The following is a 17004-nucleotide window of genomic DNA, read 5'->3' as shown; positions in this document are numbered from 1 at the left end:
CCTATCTTTGCTATCTGCAGGAGTAGGAGAGGAAGGAGAAAGGACACCTGCGCTGTTTGTGCTGTTGCTAGCATTTCTACGCAGTGCCCACTTATGATGTGAGGCTGATGTTCACCCTTTGTTTCTGTTTCCTTCACACCATTTTTTAACAATTCTTTTCAGATAAACTACCTCACAGTGAAAAGTCAGAGGGGAAAGTTAATCACTGTTTGCATTTCCTCAGAACAGAACATAAGCATGGCCAAACCAGATCTCAGATAAATTTAATCCACTCCAACATTGCCTGTAAATTGCCAGTAACAGATGTTTAGAGCAAAAGTAGTAATCAGTAAAGGAATTAAAAAAATAAAAAATAAAAAAGACACTTCTCCCTAAAGGTCCCCCCACTCATCCTGCAGGAATCAGGATATTAAGAACCTGAGAAATACAGATGACATCTGAAACTGTGGTTAGGTACCAGCCAATGGTTTCATTTCTCCATGAACAATAAGTCTCAGAGCAGCTGTGGCAGGGAACAGTTATGCATCCAACACAAGAAACAATGTTTGTGCATGCCTGGGAGTCCTCTTCTCAGTCTTTATTATATATTCATACCATGCCTCACACGTAATATCCCTTTCAGACAGATATTTATGCTCATAGCAACATGCAGTGTTGTTTATAGAACTCTCCATACTCTTTTTAAAGGAAAACAGACACTGGGAACAAATGAAGGTTAATATGTGAATTTCACTGTCAAGATGCACTTCACTTTCACAGAAAATAGCTATTTGCAGCCTTCTCCTTATCACCACTGGCCAAATCCCCTTTGGGATCATGTCCTTCTTCATATATCAGAATAAATACCAGCAAAATTTAGTCACTTGAAAACCAAAACAAAGAAGCTTGGTCCCATTTAACTGCTGCTAAGGTGTTTTCAGTGATACTACTACCAAAACATTATTGCTAAAAACTGCAAGGAATGTGATTTAATCTGTTAAGAAAAGATTTTAAGACTGTGATAAAATACCTTATAAGCCAAATAAAAAAGATGGAAGAAACATAGTTTGTTATCTTACTTCAAATGGGAGCTCTGTTATTTCCATATTTCCAGACAAATCCAGTTTTTCCAGATTCTCACAATCACCCAGTTCTGGAGGGACTGACTTCAAATTATTGAAACTCACATTGAGCACTTTGAGATTTTTTAAGCAACCTGTGAGGGAAAGATAATTAAAATCAGTGCATTAAAAAAAAAAAAACATGAAGGGAGAAAGTAAAAATAAGAAGCATACTTAGTTTAGCAAAGAAAAAAATTCCTTAATGTGATGATGAGTAAGAGATTAATAAATATTTTCTGCAGTGGTCACTAACATGGGGTGAGGATGGGGGCAATAGTGCTGTTTTGCACTTCTGTAGAATTCCCTTAATCAGCCATGGTTTTGGCAAGAGTTTGAAAGGAGGCAACAAAGACTTGCAAAGATCTTGATTCTACCAGGGATGACACCTATTGACCTCAGTTTAAACTAGAGAAGTTGGCTTTTGATTTGGCCACTTTAGAATACTTGCCTGCTAACTGAAAAACGTCTTAGCATTTTTTATAGAACTTGTTCATTGGGAACAATCACTCCTACTAAACTTACTACATCAAGAATTCTGTCTTTGGTATCCAGAATTGCATACTTTTGATTATAAAAGATAATGGATGTGTGCATTTGTTTCATTATTTTCTTTATTGAAATTTATCATCCTTGTCGGCTTAATTTTAAGGCCCTTATAATATTCTAGGCTGCATTTAGTCACACTGTATTTTCTGTCTCTTGGATTTATACCATTACATAATCTTCAGTAAAAACAGGTTTAGAAACATCATTAAAATGCAAAATGTATTCTACTGAAAAAATGCAAATTATACTGTGACATAGTCAAAGGGGAAGGAAGTAAGGAATTTGAATGTATCAAATAGCTGATGTGTTAGCAAAGCAATCCTTACATACATGCATAACTAAATGAGAACATTTTATGGACAGCTGTGCTGTTGTATTACATGGACAATCATAAAATCACAGAATCACTCAATCACAAAATGGTTTCGGTTGGAAGGGACCTTTAAAGATCATCTAGTCCCAAGCCCTGTCCAACCTGACTTTGAACACTTCCCACGACGAGGTATCCACTACTTCTCTAGAAAACCTGTTCCAGTGTCTCACCACCCTCATAGTAAAAAATTTTTCCTTATGTCCAATCTAAATCTACTCCCTTTCAGTTTAAAAGCATTGTCCCTTGTGCTGTCACTACACGCCCTGGTAAAAAGTCTTTCTCCATCTTTCTCGTAAGCCCAGTTTATACGTTGAAAGGCTGCAATAAGGTCTCCCCAGAGCCTTCTCTTCTCGTGCCTGAACAACCCTGCCTCTCTCAGCCTTTCCTCATAGGAGAGGTGTTCCAGCCCTCTGACCATTTTTGTGGCCCTCCTCTGGACCCACTCTGACAGGTCCATGCCTGTCTTGTACTGGGGATGGTAGAACTGGATGCAGTGCTCCAGGTGGGTTCTCACAAACATGGAGTATAAGGGAAGAATCACTTCCTTTGACCTGCTGGCCACGCTTCTTTTGATGCAACCCAGGATACAACTGGCTTTCTGGGCTGCAAGTGCACATTGCCAGCTCATATCCAATTTCTCATGCACCAGTATCACCAAGCCCTTCCCTGTGAGGCTGCTCTCAATCCATTCATCCCCCAGTCTGTACTGATATTGGAAATTGCCCAAATCCAGGTGCAGGATCTTGCACTTGGCCTTGTTGACTTTCATGAGGTTCACATGGGCCTACTCCTCAAGCTTGTCAAGGTCCCCCTGGATGTCATCCCTTCCTTCAAGCATATCAACTGTACCACTCAGCTTGGTATCATCTGCAATATTCCCCTCTAATCAGTGATATTCCTGCGGTATTCCCCTCTAACCGCTGATAGAGTACAGCATTCACAAGGAAAAGCAGCAGTAAGAAACTTAAATGCAATTCAGCAGCTCGAAATTGGGAGAGAACAGCATCTTGTTTCAACAGGTTCTCAAAGCAGACTATATATTTGCGAACCAAGACAAGACATACACGAGACTCACAATGTTATATTATATCAGACTTCTATTTATAATCAAATTTTAAAAAAGAATCTGCTGTTTCAAGGGATTTGGATGACACTGGAGAGAATTTCTCTACGGTACATCTCAAGTGCTCAAAACAGTGTCATAACAATGAGCTTACCCTTAAGGCACTAACTCTTAGTTAAACTCCCTCCACAGCAAACGTTGTTTTAGAGCTGCCCACCTTTTGCAATGTGTGGAAATCCTTACGAGAGACCAGATGGTGTTTCCACAGAAAAAAGACAGAGAAGAAACACAGGGAATTGAAAGCCCCACATTTTTTGCCTGAGAAATTGCTGTTGTCAGGGGCAGAGGCATGCAGTTTGGTGACCAATCCTAGCAGCCACCAAATCACACAGCATTTTACATAAATCCCAGAGTCTCCTTGGACACAACATTGTCTTCAAATGATGACTGGACCACCCAAATCTTTCTCAGAGGTGGCAGACAAGCCATATATGGTAAGAACTCCGTTACTTTAATCTCTACAGGCTGCAACAGAGAAAAATATAGAAGCTTCCACTCAGCTTCTTCCTAGTTTTAGCTCTGCCAGAAATAGAAACTGAGACGGTATTTCAAAATTCATGTGTCCTTTTAGGAAGGTAACCTTGTCTTTCCTATTCACTGTGAAGTGCTGTTTTAGTTAAAATAGCAGAAGCAAAATTTTCTGTAAGATTACAACAGGCATTGTTTTAGCAGTACATTACTGTCCTACAAGGGTCATTGGGGCTGGTGCAAGAGAGTAATAGAAGCAACTTAATGGTGTAAATGTGTGAACCACCTTATTTCCAGATTTTTAAGCACATAAAAGTAATAAAAGTTTAGCCTACCCATGATGAAGCCTCACCAGTTTTAGTATCATGATTTAGACATCCCATGCTAAGTGGTATAAACATCAACTTACCACCTCATTGCAATAAAATAATCACTGAAGCAGAAATGCCTTAAAATAAAATAGACAACCAGAGAATCACAAATTAATTCCTCATCCAATTAATCCCTCAGTGAAGAAAAACAAATCCCATTGGAAAGAAAAAGGAACTACTTGCTCATTAGCACTGGAATGTTTTGTCATTTCTTTTAGCAATGGGACATTGTACTGGGTCTGTCTGGAATTCAGTTAATTTTCTTCATATCAGCCTGTATGATGCTATGTTTTGGACTTGTGACCAAGCAGTGATGATAACACACCAATGTTTTCGCTATTCCTAAACAGTGCTTACACAGCATGAAGGCCTTCCCTTGTTTCTCACTCTGCTGCCCCAGTGAGTCAGCTGGAGTGGGCAAGAGGCTAGGAGGGGACAGGGCCAAGACACTGGACCCCAACTGACCAAAGGAATATACTATAGCATATAACATCAAGTTCAGCAGTAAAAGCTGGGAGCAGGGGAGGAATGACGGGGAATTTTCCAAGGTCGCTGTTGCTCAGGGACTGGCTTGGGCATTGGTCAGCTGGTGGTGAGTGATTGTTTTTGCATCACTTGTTTGTTTGTTTGTTTTTCTTCACTTATTAAACTGTCCTCATCCTGACGTACAAGTTTTCTCACTTTCACCCTTCCCATTCTCTCCCCATCCTGCTGTGGAAGACTGAACAAGCAGCTGTGGGAGGCCGAGCAAGCTGTGTGAGACTTAGCTGCCTATGAGTGTTAACCCACAACAGATGTATTTGCTAACTTTTCAGCCACTGAAATTTCTACCTCTCAGTTCCATTAGTAGCTGGAGAACTAATGTAGACAAGGCATCTAACATCCTAGTCACCCTCTTGTCTAACTGCTCAAATGATGCATCGCCAGTGCATAACTAGGAGACATGGAGCAGAACTGCTTTACCAAAAGAAAATCACAAAAATTTAACAGCCTTTCTGGGCAGAGTGATGGTGACAAGCACAGCTTCCCTTTCTGACTTTCCTGCCTTCTGAAACCATGGCTTTTCAAGCTTTTTTTCTCCTTTCAGAGTTTCTAATATGTATGTCAATGTTCACAGTATGGTTTGTAGGTATGAGAAAGCAAGTAAGTAGAAGATGCATCACATTTTTTCTTGTCATATATAATCTCTCTCTAATCTGACAGAAGTGCACTACAGAATCTACAGTCAATTGCCAGTAATTGCTGTGGCTAAGATTATGAAAATTGCTGGAAAAAGCCATGAGTCTTACAACTGAATTTAATTGTGATAACAAACTCAGGACAACGTAGATGAGTGGGACACAGTTCACCAAGATCTGCGTGCAGGGAGCAATCTCTTGCAGTTCTGTGTAACAGCTGTTTTTTTCACCTCCGGTCTCTCCAGTGGATTAAGTTATGCCACCTGACAACTGAGCAGTAGTCAAGCATTAACCCTCCCTCTAGGACCATAAGACATACATAGGACTTCCCAGGACCTCCTGGATAAAACCCTTACACCACCACTTCACGTACTCCCATTTTTTGATTTAGCAGATTCCATCTTAAAGGTAGTTTGTTTTTTTACATCCACTGCTTTTATAGAAAAACAAAGTTAACAGAGTTTCATCCTCTCCATGATTTGGAATGGTCTTCAGCTTGCCAGTCTAAATTTATTCGTAGAAGTTCTATAACTATTAATTCTTTTGCCAATTTCATCTTTAAATAGCTCTTTTCCTTCCCTAATGTTTACTTCTCTGATGTTTGCATAGGTAGCAGATGTATCAGAATTTATTTTACTAGCCTGAATAAGCCAATTCGTCTAATCTCCTCTCACAAAACAAAAATTTCCCTCCTCATATGGTCCTATTAGACTTCTTTTGCATCTGTTCCCATCTGAAATAACTTTTTTTGAACCTGGGTAACCACAACTTTATGTATATATCATATAGGATTGTCCTTCTGTGACTGTTAGATTAGGAATTTCATTTCTTCAATTGTTTGCATTTAATGACCTCATGACTTGCTGCACAAATTATTAGCTCCTGCGTACATGACCTTGAACTCTGCAATCATGAATTTAATCTCTCTACTTTTTTGGAAGCCTACCTGCTCATCCAGCTTTTCTTATTTCCACCTGTTTGTGCAGTGACAATAACACCCAAACTGTGTCAGCAGAAAATTTCAGTAGCCCAGTTCCTCAAAATAATTAAGAAATAAACTCAAGGCTGATCCTTGAGAAACTCCAAAAGTGATCTTCCTCCTGACTGATAGCTTCTTTTTCCAAATGAGTGCCTTGCTTCCTTTGCTTTAGCAAGTCCTTCACTCATTTTTACAATTGTTGAATCAAAGTCCATTGTCTTAGATTCAAAAATTCATTTTTCATAGTTTACTGTATCAAATACGTTATGGGATGCCAGATAGACAAGATTACTACTTGAAGCTCAATCACCTTCTCAAAAGAAAGACAGAAACCAAATGAGTTGGGCACAACTTACTTTTCCCTTATAAATTTTTAATTTCAACGTAGTTTCCATTCAGCTCCACGTCTCTAATTACTCCCTCCTCTAAAAAACTGTTTAAAATTCTTACAAGCACAGTCTACACAGGGATAGAATTAGGTTATATGAGTTTCCTGACTGGTAATCCAGGTTACAGGCTGAGATCTTTTCCTTTCTCAGACAAAAGGAGAAAGACTGTCACTCTCCTTTTCCCCTAGACCTGTTAAACAAGCCTCCTAGGCTATTTTTGTCAGAGAAAGAGCACAAATATACAACCGTAAGACAACATTTATGACAATTCAGGATTCTCAAATCCAGGTATCTTGGCTGAAGGAGTACAAAATTGGGGAGCAATGAACCCCTTCAAATGTCATAGGCATTGTCAGCAAGATTCCAGCCATTCTCACCCACATTTGGAGTTTATTGCAATACGAGCGGGGGGATTGGAGGGGGTGAAGGGGGTGGTAAGGCAGTATGAATGACTTTCACTACCCTACAATCTGTATTTAGGGGCTTATTTATACCTTCTTATTGCAGAAGTTCTCCACTCTTAGGTATGGTGCCCAGCCACCACCAGGCTTAATGAGCATGCAATACAGCCGTTGAAGCAGCCTTAGGAGAGGACAGAGGAAGTGACACCCCCTTCACAGCCGCACAACTGTAGAGCAGGTTTTGACCACCACACCTGCCACCTATACGTTCACATAATACTCAAGCACAACTTCTCAATTAAAAGTAGTAATAGTAAAATCGTTGCTGCTACACCACTGTTGTTAACTATGCTTAATGGCACTGAATTTTCAATTCTATAAAAAATGCAAATTAGGGAGTTAAACAGCTAACGTCTCTGTGTTTTCTGAGGAGAGGCAGTAAAAGCAGTAATGAAATCCATGGCTTCCCTGGCAGTTTCACAATTAAGAATATTTTATTTTTAAGTGGGAGCTGCAATGCCATAGCTGTTGCCTAAGATAACATTTATTCCCAGTTTAAATTTTTAATTCATTATTTTAAAAAATTAAACCAGTAATTAAACTCTATAATTTCTGATGGGCAATGCAGCATAGTAATAATGGTAATGCAACTTCACTGTTTAGACAAGTCTACATTAGTGCTCTTAACAAGGTGTCACAGACAAAATACAGATGAGGTTATAGAGACCCTTTATTATCTAAGGATCCCATTCAATGCAAATGTAGATCCACTTGTATAAACTGGAGTAGAACGCAAAGCAAGTTTTTGCATTGATCTGCAATAATCTGATAGCAGCTTCCTATGGGCCAAGACAAATAGTCTCCTATCTCCTATTGATTCTCTGCTGAATCAACGACATTGCCTTTGATTTATCTGAAAGGGGATATTGATGTTCAAGCTCACAGGTAACAGTTAAAACATCAATCTATTTATTTTTTACTTCTACTTAAAGCATCCAAGCAAAGGAGGGATGAAGACTTCCTGAACTCCTTTTGCATAACAAAGTTCCAAAACCTTTTTTTTGCCACTAGGTCTTATAAAAGCTGTAGCACAGTAACAGATTGGCCTTGTGCTAGTAAAATTTCATTCTTTAATCAACCTTCATGTGTTTAATTAAAGAAGTTTAAACATGCTGAGAGAAATTGCAAATGCCTACTACAAACAAAAAATTAAAAGGATAAAGCTTGGGATCTCGGTCTGTGGTCAGAAGAGTATTAGTACAATGTAAGGGGGGCGGGGGGGGAAGGTTGCTTGTAGCAAAATAGAGGTAGAAAAACATGAAGAAGTTCTTGTGGCCTGAATGGTAGGAAAACATGTAGGGTGAGGGTCTACTGAACGGGCTGAAAAGGAAATTAATGAATAAAAAAATGCAATGAGCTGAACTGAAGATATTTTGGTAGAATAGAAATTCTGTAGAAAAGTATGCGACTTCCTTTTTTCATGTCAACAGATAAGCTGAAACATGGATTCTGATTTCCCGGGGGATCCCCAAAAAAGGGTGTATCTCCCAAGGGCAAAGTAGAGTATAAGCTCAGTCTCCAGGCTGGAAAACACTTTCTGAGCATCAGAAATAAACATGGAGTAAACTGTTGGGAAGGGTAAAACAATACATTGTGATTACCTTGGAAACTGAAAAAGCTTCTTTTTGGATAAAACTTTTCTGTCATAACCAGAATGGTGTGCACAGCCTCCAACATTCCCACTGTGACCCAAGTGAAGACTGAGAAATAAACTAGCAAGTTTGCTAATACCAATCTGCTCTGTGTAGAAAGAGTGTGTTCTAACATTGTTATATATAATGGAGTTACAAAAAGCAATATGACAAAGTCAATAGATAGGAATCTTTTGACGAAAATATTTTATGTAATGAGTAGTTTCCATGGCATTGTTTACAGTCTGAGCTCAGTACTCAATGGCACTATTTAAAATCCTTTCAAGAAATTCAGCTTAATAAAGTACTGGCCTTTGAAAGATCCAATGATGTTTAAATTTGTTAAAGCAGTATGTTTGTATTAAATTTTAGTACAATATTCCCATTTTTGATAGTTTAAGCAGATAAATGAAAAAAATTATTTCCTCTCTAGTTGGTCCAATAAAAAGTACAATTTTGTACTTTTGTGATGCACTAACCAAGGGTTAAATTTTGAGGAACTTACCAGCTGTTCCAGTACAAGCAAACCATCATTTGAGCAGCTAGCCTTAAAGCAACTGGCATCCTCCTAAAAACAGTCAACTTGCAACAGAGGTGTTTAATACTTCCCCTTCAAATGGGGAATATAAACAAAATTTTCCTCAGTTGTATACAAGACTGAGCTGTTGGACAGATAATATTCAATACTGAATAAATGGCAGGGGTAAGAGTTGAGTCTGCAACTCCTCAGAACTAGACTGCATTTAAATTGAGAATATGTATTTTCTTCTTGGAATCTCACACATCAGCACACTGGGAATCTTATTAATAGCAAAAGCTATTTTAGGTATCTAGAAGTCATCTAAAACTGTATTACTTATAGTTTTCCCCTCTGAGTTCTAGGAATTTGGATTAATGGTATGCACAAATGAAATTTTATACTGTGAGGTAGGGAGGAGACCAAAAAAAATCTCTGTGATTTCTTATTAAAATATCTCTCAAAAGCACATCTCTTAAATATTTGGTATATCAAAAATGTGAGAGAACATAATGAGGTACAAAGATTTTATTAACAGCTCTTTGAGATGTTTCATGAATAATTTGTGGGACAAAAAGTCCTGATATAACCTCATCATCCCGTCCCGGCACAAAAGCTTCGGGATCACATGAAAATGCAGTTCGCTACTTCCTATGTGAATATGGGAATGTATTCTATTGGATATTTTCAGTTACAGCAATTACTAATGTACTAGCACTAACTGATATACAGTGACTGCACTGCAGCCATGCACTCAGAGACAGAACTGCAAACTCACCCAGAAGCCACTGCCAAAGTAAATCCCCTGGCTACACCCCTGCTCATGGTTTTTTCTGTTATTCCTGGGAAAACCAGGTCTGACAACTCTGAGACAGACAACAACTCCATTTTGCAGTTTTCTCCATTTTTGTTTACTTGCTTCCCATGAAAATATTTGCTATTCCACAAAAAGAATAAAATCAAAAGTATTCTTATCTGTCTTCTGATCCAAATTTTATCTGTTCAAGTGCATAGATGATTACAGCTAAGAGTGTGATTTGAAATATCTGAGAATGGATTCAAGTCTTTCTTCTCTCTGATTCAGAGTAGAGCATTCCCTTCTAAATAAGGTAAAACAGGAATATGAACTTCAGTTCCTGAAGGTATTTTAGTCCAGAGACTGCTACTGCAGCAATACTTTTTTTCCACTGAAAATATTATCATCTTCTGTTCTCTCACACCTTTAAAGCCCTCTTGTGAGAATCAAAAGTAGTCCTAACATGGCTTACCAGTTTAGCTTACCAGTTTAGCTGGATGTTTTGTTGGTCTAAGCTTGGCTTCAATTCTGTCTGAAGATTAAAGACTCAACAGCATGCACGTCACTGCCAACTTCAACCATCTGTCATTACTCTCAAGTATGTTTTAGCTGTGATATTTACCTACTTGCTGCTGTTTTGTAAACAGAACACAAAATGATGAATACTCTAGCACTTAACCTTTCCAGACACCTTACCCTCTGATTTAGCACACAGTCCTCACTCCTGGCTTAGACAGAGCTCCCAAACCAAACCTACATCGATTATTTTCCCTGTGATAATTTAGCAGCTAGATGACTAAACTATGAAAGGTTTCATGTTGAAGCAGCATCCAAAAATTTCAAAATGTCCAAGACCTTTCATAATAATGTCTTATTAAAATAATGAACATTTCCAGTACATATTAGTGCCTATGTCTGTGTGCATATATAGTACATGAAACAAAAGCATAGCCATTTGCAAGCATACCACTTTACATGTCAACAAAGAGAGCATTGTACAAATTGAGATAAAAACTTCTCTGTAATTTATGCCATAACAACAAAGGCAGCTCCACTGCATTACTAATAGGTGGTGTATCAGCACAGGACATTCACTAAGACTGAAAATCATCAGCCAGTTCTGGCAAAAAAGTGCTGAACAGTTCAGTTGCACAGTCCTGGAGTGGCTTTTTTGCATTATTTCTTTTTAAACTACATTGGTGAATCTGTGTCTTTGTCTGGATAGGCTAGAATTACTGCTGTGATGTAAAATTATTGTATAAATAGCATCTACAGCTAACCAAATTTGTTAATTTGGTTATACAGTGTCTCAAAAGGAAAGGTTCAAATCTACATTTCTCCAGATGAGTGCTTAGTACAGTCATGACCACTCTCATTCCATGAATCTTGAAAAAAAATTTCTGAACAAGAGTTCACTGTTAAGAGGAGGATGATGAGTGCTAGAACATTGTGTCTGAAGCAGGACCTACAGCAAACAGTTTTCTAATATTCCCTGGCCCTTCCAATCAAACATTTACATAAAAAATCAGCAATAAAAACATTGAAAGGAAGAAAGCAACACCTTGGGTATAAGCTAGAGGAATGAGCATATTGGAAGGAAGGTGAATAAATGAGAATAACATGAAAGCTTCTGATGAGCAGAAATCACATCATTTAAACACAATTGGAAGAACAGGGATTGCTACTAGAAGCATGTGAAACTTTCTCCTTGTTTCCCAAGAAAGGTCTGATATGGCCTTTACATTACTCTCTACAGAGAACTGGTTATGCTAGAATGGTCTGGTTTTGTGCCTTTATTCTAGAAACAGACTTCATTAGCATTCATAATCATTTTTTCTTGGGGATCATTTTCATTAATAATGCACAATATTACAAGAAGAAAGAAAAAACTTTCTTAGCCTCTACCTGCCTCAACTGTTAAGCAGCAACCCTTTAAAACCTTATGTTCAATGGTTTACGATAGCCTCGGGAAGGGAACTATGTCCTTTCCCCTTTCTTCAATACCACCTGGTAGACGGTGTTTGCCCGTTAAACTCACTGACCCATCTGAGTTCCATGGTCAAAGTGCTCACAAAACAGTTAGTGTTTATTTTATGTCCATTGTTTCCTGCTTGTGTCTTGTTTATGATTTGTTAGTGTATTTAGCTGCCAGGTTGAAACTATAAAATATAACTTGATGTCCGTGGGAAATTTTCTGTGTAAAATATAATGTTAGTAAATAAATCAAAAGCATTAGTGTTACTCTACTAATAGACTAGACAAAGAGTAGAAAAGCGTAGAAAAGTCTAACACTGGTTTCTGTGTTTCAGGATGCTCTCTCTCTTCCTGTTTTTCTCAGTCAAGACTATGATAACTACGGAGGTGGAGTTTTCAGTCCTTATCTTTTTTTTGAAAGTTGCTAGCTCTTAGTGTACATAAGGAATACCAGTCATTGGAAAAGCTTGGGACTACTGTATTTAAAAACAAAGGCTGAAGCACTAGTACACCTGGGTGCATGGATTCAACTACAGGGGCCTCACAGGGGACCCAATTTCTTCAGCTCTCAAAGATACCACTGGTTACAGCAACAGTCTTCCTTCTAAGAGCAGCAAATCCCTCTCAAAGCATTACAGTCTTTCAAAAAAGCTTTTTATATTGTAAGATCAGAAAACACAGGAGAGCCAAACATTAAAATTCTTGTTATTATGTAGCTTAAAATAGCAAAGGACAAAGTAAGTAAGCGTTAAGAATTTGTTTCTCTAAAAACCCTGATGTCACGTTGGATATACCACTTTATTAAATAGGGATCATTACTGAACTCATTATAAAATTCAAAAGATGGATTTTATGCAACGTTATATTTTTGATTCCTTTTCACTACAATCTTACGTTTTGATTCATCTTGTTTGAGGTTTACAATTCTGTAATACTTCTGTTTTTCTTAACCTCTAAGGAACATGAAACACCACCTGTTCTCAGGAAGAACTCTCCGTCTACTTGAATACAAGCAATAACTGCCTTATAGGCAGATTAAAAAAAAAAGTGTCAGTTTTTTCCCATGTTTGAGACATACTACACACATGGTATTGCATACAATTCAGCAAGTATAAATGCAGCCAGGGAGCTCTAAAAATTTAGAGAGGACTGTTCACGAGAAGACAATTATCAGTAAATTAATAAGAATATCCACAGATGCTCATTTCCCTGTAATATAGTTAAATAGCATAAGTATAAATAGCTGAATATCTTGAACCAACTTACCAATTTCCACTGGGAGATGGTTGATTTGATTTTTTGACAACTCCAGTACTCTCAGATCTTGAAATAATGCAATGTAAGCTGGAATGGTTTGTATCAATGTATTGTACACGTGCCATTCTTTCAGATAGATCTGTTCTTTCAGAGAATCTGGGAATTCCTGTAACAAAATAAGAGCAGGTAAATAGAAAGCATCAAGTTACAACTTTGTTCTACCATGTTTCTAAATAGAGGGGGGGGAAATTCCACAGCCAAACCTCAACAGTTTGCCTTAATTATCTTGATGTAGAACAGCAGTTTGCCAAACCCTCATAAGACCTGTTTGGTTTTGAAGAGCATTGCAGCTGTCTGTCACCACATATTCATTTTTTAACTGCTAATGCAATCATTTTGCTCTAAAACTGAAACATCTGAAGCACCCAACCTGTTTGGTGTCTCCCTTATTATCTCCTTTTTACAGCTGGAGGATTTTTTAAAAACACATTTCAGTGCTTTAATTCACATATCAAGATGTAGTAAAATACAACACAAAACAGAAAAGTGGGTGTATGGAGAATATCTAAATAAGGTTTGCCACAAAAGAAAAAAAAAGTGTGACTACATTCTTAATACCTGCCAAGGTTTCAAAATTTGTTTGTCAAGATGCAACACAGTCCAAGGAACAGAAACATTTCAGATAGGATGCACGCATATCACCTTTTGAAAGTCTTTTTTCAAATAAGTGACTTAACTGTCTAAGTTATTTCAGCAATGTCTGAAAATTTTTACTAAATTTCTTTAGGAAGAATAAAAATACTAAATTTTTAAATCAGTCCACAATTGCAATTAATTCTTGCTTTAGTCATGCAGAATCTTTTTCTTTAAGAATTCTAGTATTGTTCCAAACACACAGCAAGTAAATTTGCTTCTGAGTAATTTTCAGACTATTCCATTTGTCCAAGATCTCCAATGTATAACAGTTACTGAAAGTAAAAGTTTTAAAGTCTTTAATTCTTACAACATTGCTTTAGTTAAATGGTATTCAGTTCAGATGTACACATCTTTGTTTGAATTATGTCATCAAATTCCTTGAACTTGAAACAGACAAAAATCAATTCATAAAGTTGAAGTTCAGATCATTTAAACTCCACTTTCTAAAGCAGCACATAATTTACCAATCTGTCCTGGCTTTATATCACTGTGTATTGGTAACATCTGGCATAAATAATCTGGATGAGGTGCTATCACTAACTTTGCTCCATAAAAAGAGATGTAAGTGTTTCAGCCTTTAATTCCTTTATAACTTCCAAATTTGTTTCCTGTGTGTGAAGAATACAACAAAGTAGGAACTACTGTTTTTATACAGAGGACATTGCCATTTTTTCTTTCCTTCTAGATTTCATAGATTCCCCCAAGACATTAACAAGAGTGATGCATTTTAATTGTTTTTTATTCATTCTGAACTTCTGAAGTACTTAACACTTAGCTAAATTCAAACATCTAATTGTAATTAAAGATATACTGGACTGTTGATCATAAGCTGTTCTTTGTTTGGTAGTTTCTGCCTCTAATTTCAGTTCTGTTTCAAATTTACACATGGAGACACTTAGCCTATATATGTACTTCTGCCTTGCTACCTGCCCTTCCATATTTGATATGGATCATTTCACTTCTTGCTTCATTTTCCCACTAGGTGTATATTGCATTGTGATCCATCTTCTATATTTGTCAGTTTATGGCAGTTAAAAAATAAAATGCCTGAAATGCCTCAGGGCTGGTAATGAGAAATCTCTCCAACTTTCTGGAGTGGGTTTCCACTCCTCCACCTTTAGTGCTGCACATTTTTCTGCAGCAAAATAAAAGAATAAATACCAACTGCAAATTCAATTAGTATTGTCTTTCCCACCTGTACAGAATTCAAAATGCAGCACATAGGGGATCGCATTTAGCTGGAGCGTCACAGATGCCACAGTAGGGAAGAACCCTGATTCACAAAGAAAGCAGATGCAGAATAGTCATACTGGAGGGAAAAAGATGTCTAGGTAACAGACACCATTTGCCACTCTATTTCTCCACAGTTCAGGTCTGTCTGTCTTTCTACTGACCTGCTGGTTTTTTGGACCTTGTTGTCGCAACAGACCGTCTCCAGTTCCTTGCTGACAGATACAGCAGGGAGCAAAGGGGAACGCTTGTGAAGCCAACAGCCTTGCTGTTCTCCCAGACTGAAGGGAGTCCCCCACAAACTTTTCCTCGACACATTGCAAACAGTGCAACACACAAAGCACTCTCTCAGATTCAGATCAAACTCCTTTATAATTTTAGAAAAATTATCCAAAACATTTTAAAAATTATTTATTATTAATGAGAAAAGATTTTTTAAAATCTTTACTTCTGTATTAAGGGTAGTTTAAAGCACCAAGATATTCTTGTGCAGCAACGGAAATAAATTCAGGCATGACTTCAAAAGAATGGAAGGAGGTTCCATCCTTCTACCAATTGCCCTGACTTACTTTTCTTTCTTGAGATTATTTCTTTATATCTTATAATCATATTTACAATTTGCGAACATAAGTTTACAAATACTTTGCTATAATGTGTTTTTTTTAGCATTCTCCATCTTACAATACCTTTTATTTGTGTTGCTGAAACATAAATTGATGTGATATTTTACTTCATTTACAAATTAGATAGGGATGGGAACTGAAATTTGCACAAGCTTTACGTTTGCTTTACTCTCTGATTCCCCTGTGTTCTTTTGTAATCTGCTGCTGCCACGCTAAAGCTGGCAGCCTGCTGATAAATTGCTCTACGAAGACTGACACTTGGAGGATAGCCAGCCTTCTGCCTTTAACAAAAAAACAATACCTCAAACTCCTTTGATTTTGGGGAGGGGAAAAAAAGTATTAAAAGGAAATAAATAGCAAACCTACAACCATTGCTGATTATACTATTTCCAATTAGGAGATAATTTACCTGCTAGACATAAGCCTGAACTAAAACTGTGATCAAAGCTCTGAGAAGTTTCACTTCTGTTTTGTCTCCAGCTCTGTAGTTTTATCTGTCATGGGCCAAACCAAAACCTTGAATCCAAATCTCCTTCATCTTTGAGAAAGCTTGGAGCTAGTTCCAAAACTAGTGTGTCTCAGGGCCACCTGTATTACCTGACTGGGTCAGGAATTTTACGCTTTTTGGGGGAAAAATATCTCTGAAAGCTAAATAAGCACAAGAGATTTTAACACAAATTTATTTTAGAAATAAGCACAAGAGAGAGTCCATTCAATGCAGCAATTCTTCTTGACCATTTGTGGCAAATAAATACCTCACTGTCACTAACAGTTGGGAATAACAAATGGAAATTCTCTGTTCTCTGTGAAAATAAACAGCATGTTAGACAATAAAAGTGGGAGAATAAATACAAATGTAGTAATTAATTTGCTGCCTTTTTCTGTGAAGAAATGATATGCAAAAAGGTCATGATTTACAAGTAAAGAATTTTACCATCACTCATTCATTTACTTGTTGTACACATTTGACATTAAAGTTGTTTAAAGTAGGTATGCATCCAGATCCTCTGCTTAGGTAAAGCAGCACAGCCAAGAACAGTCCTGCTCTGTATTTGAGTGAACATCATCACCTTTCCTTTGCCAATATTGATATCACAAATTCAAAAATTTGTTTTTCCTAAATATTTTCTGAAAATCATTTAAAATTCACTTACCCACCAGCAAATAAACATTCATTAGTTAGGAGCAGAAAGTAAATACTCAGAGGGGAAAAACAGAGTTGAAGTGAATTCATTGAAAAATTCATATGAATATTCATGGCATTATTTTGCCACAGTTTTCATTCTGCTCTA

The 17004-nt window shown here is 37.4% G+C and overlaps 1 protein-coding gene across 1 annotated transcript in view; it reads right to left on the bottom strand.

Moving 5' to 3' along the window:
* LRRC2 (leucine rich repeat containing 2) overlaps positions 1–17004 on the bottom strand; it is a 67785-nt gene that overhangs the window by 26566 nt on the left and 24215 nt on the right. Inside the window, exons 4-5 of the mRNA XM_075488282.1 lie at positions 13173–13329; positions 1059–1195 (exon numbers count right to left, since the gene is read on the bottom strand). Coding sequence (XP_075344397.1) covers positions 1059–1195; positions 13173–13329 — 294 coding nt within the window. The remainder of the gene's footprint in view (positions 1–1058; positions 1196–13172; positions 13330–17004) is intronic.

This window comes from Mycteria americana, chromosome Z (genome assembly GCF_035582795.1).
Source record: "Mycteria americana isolate JAX WOST 10 ecotype Jacksonville Zoo and Gardens chromosome Z, USCA_MyAme_1.0, whole genome shotgun sequence".
Lineage (NCBI taxonomy): Eukaryota > Metazoa > Chordata > Aves > Ciconiiformes > Ciconiidae > Mycteria > Mycteria americana.
Note: the sequence above shows the minus strand (reverse complement) of the source record. Positions and strands in the feature narration are given on the sequence as shown.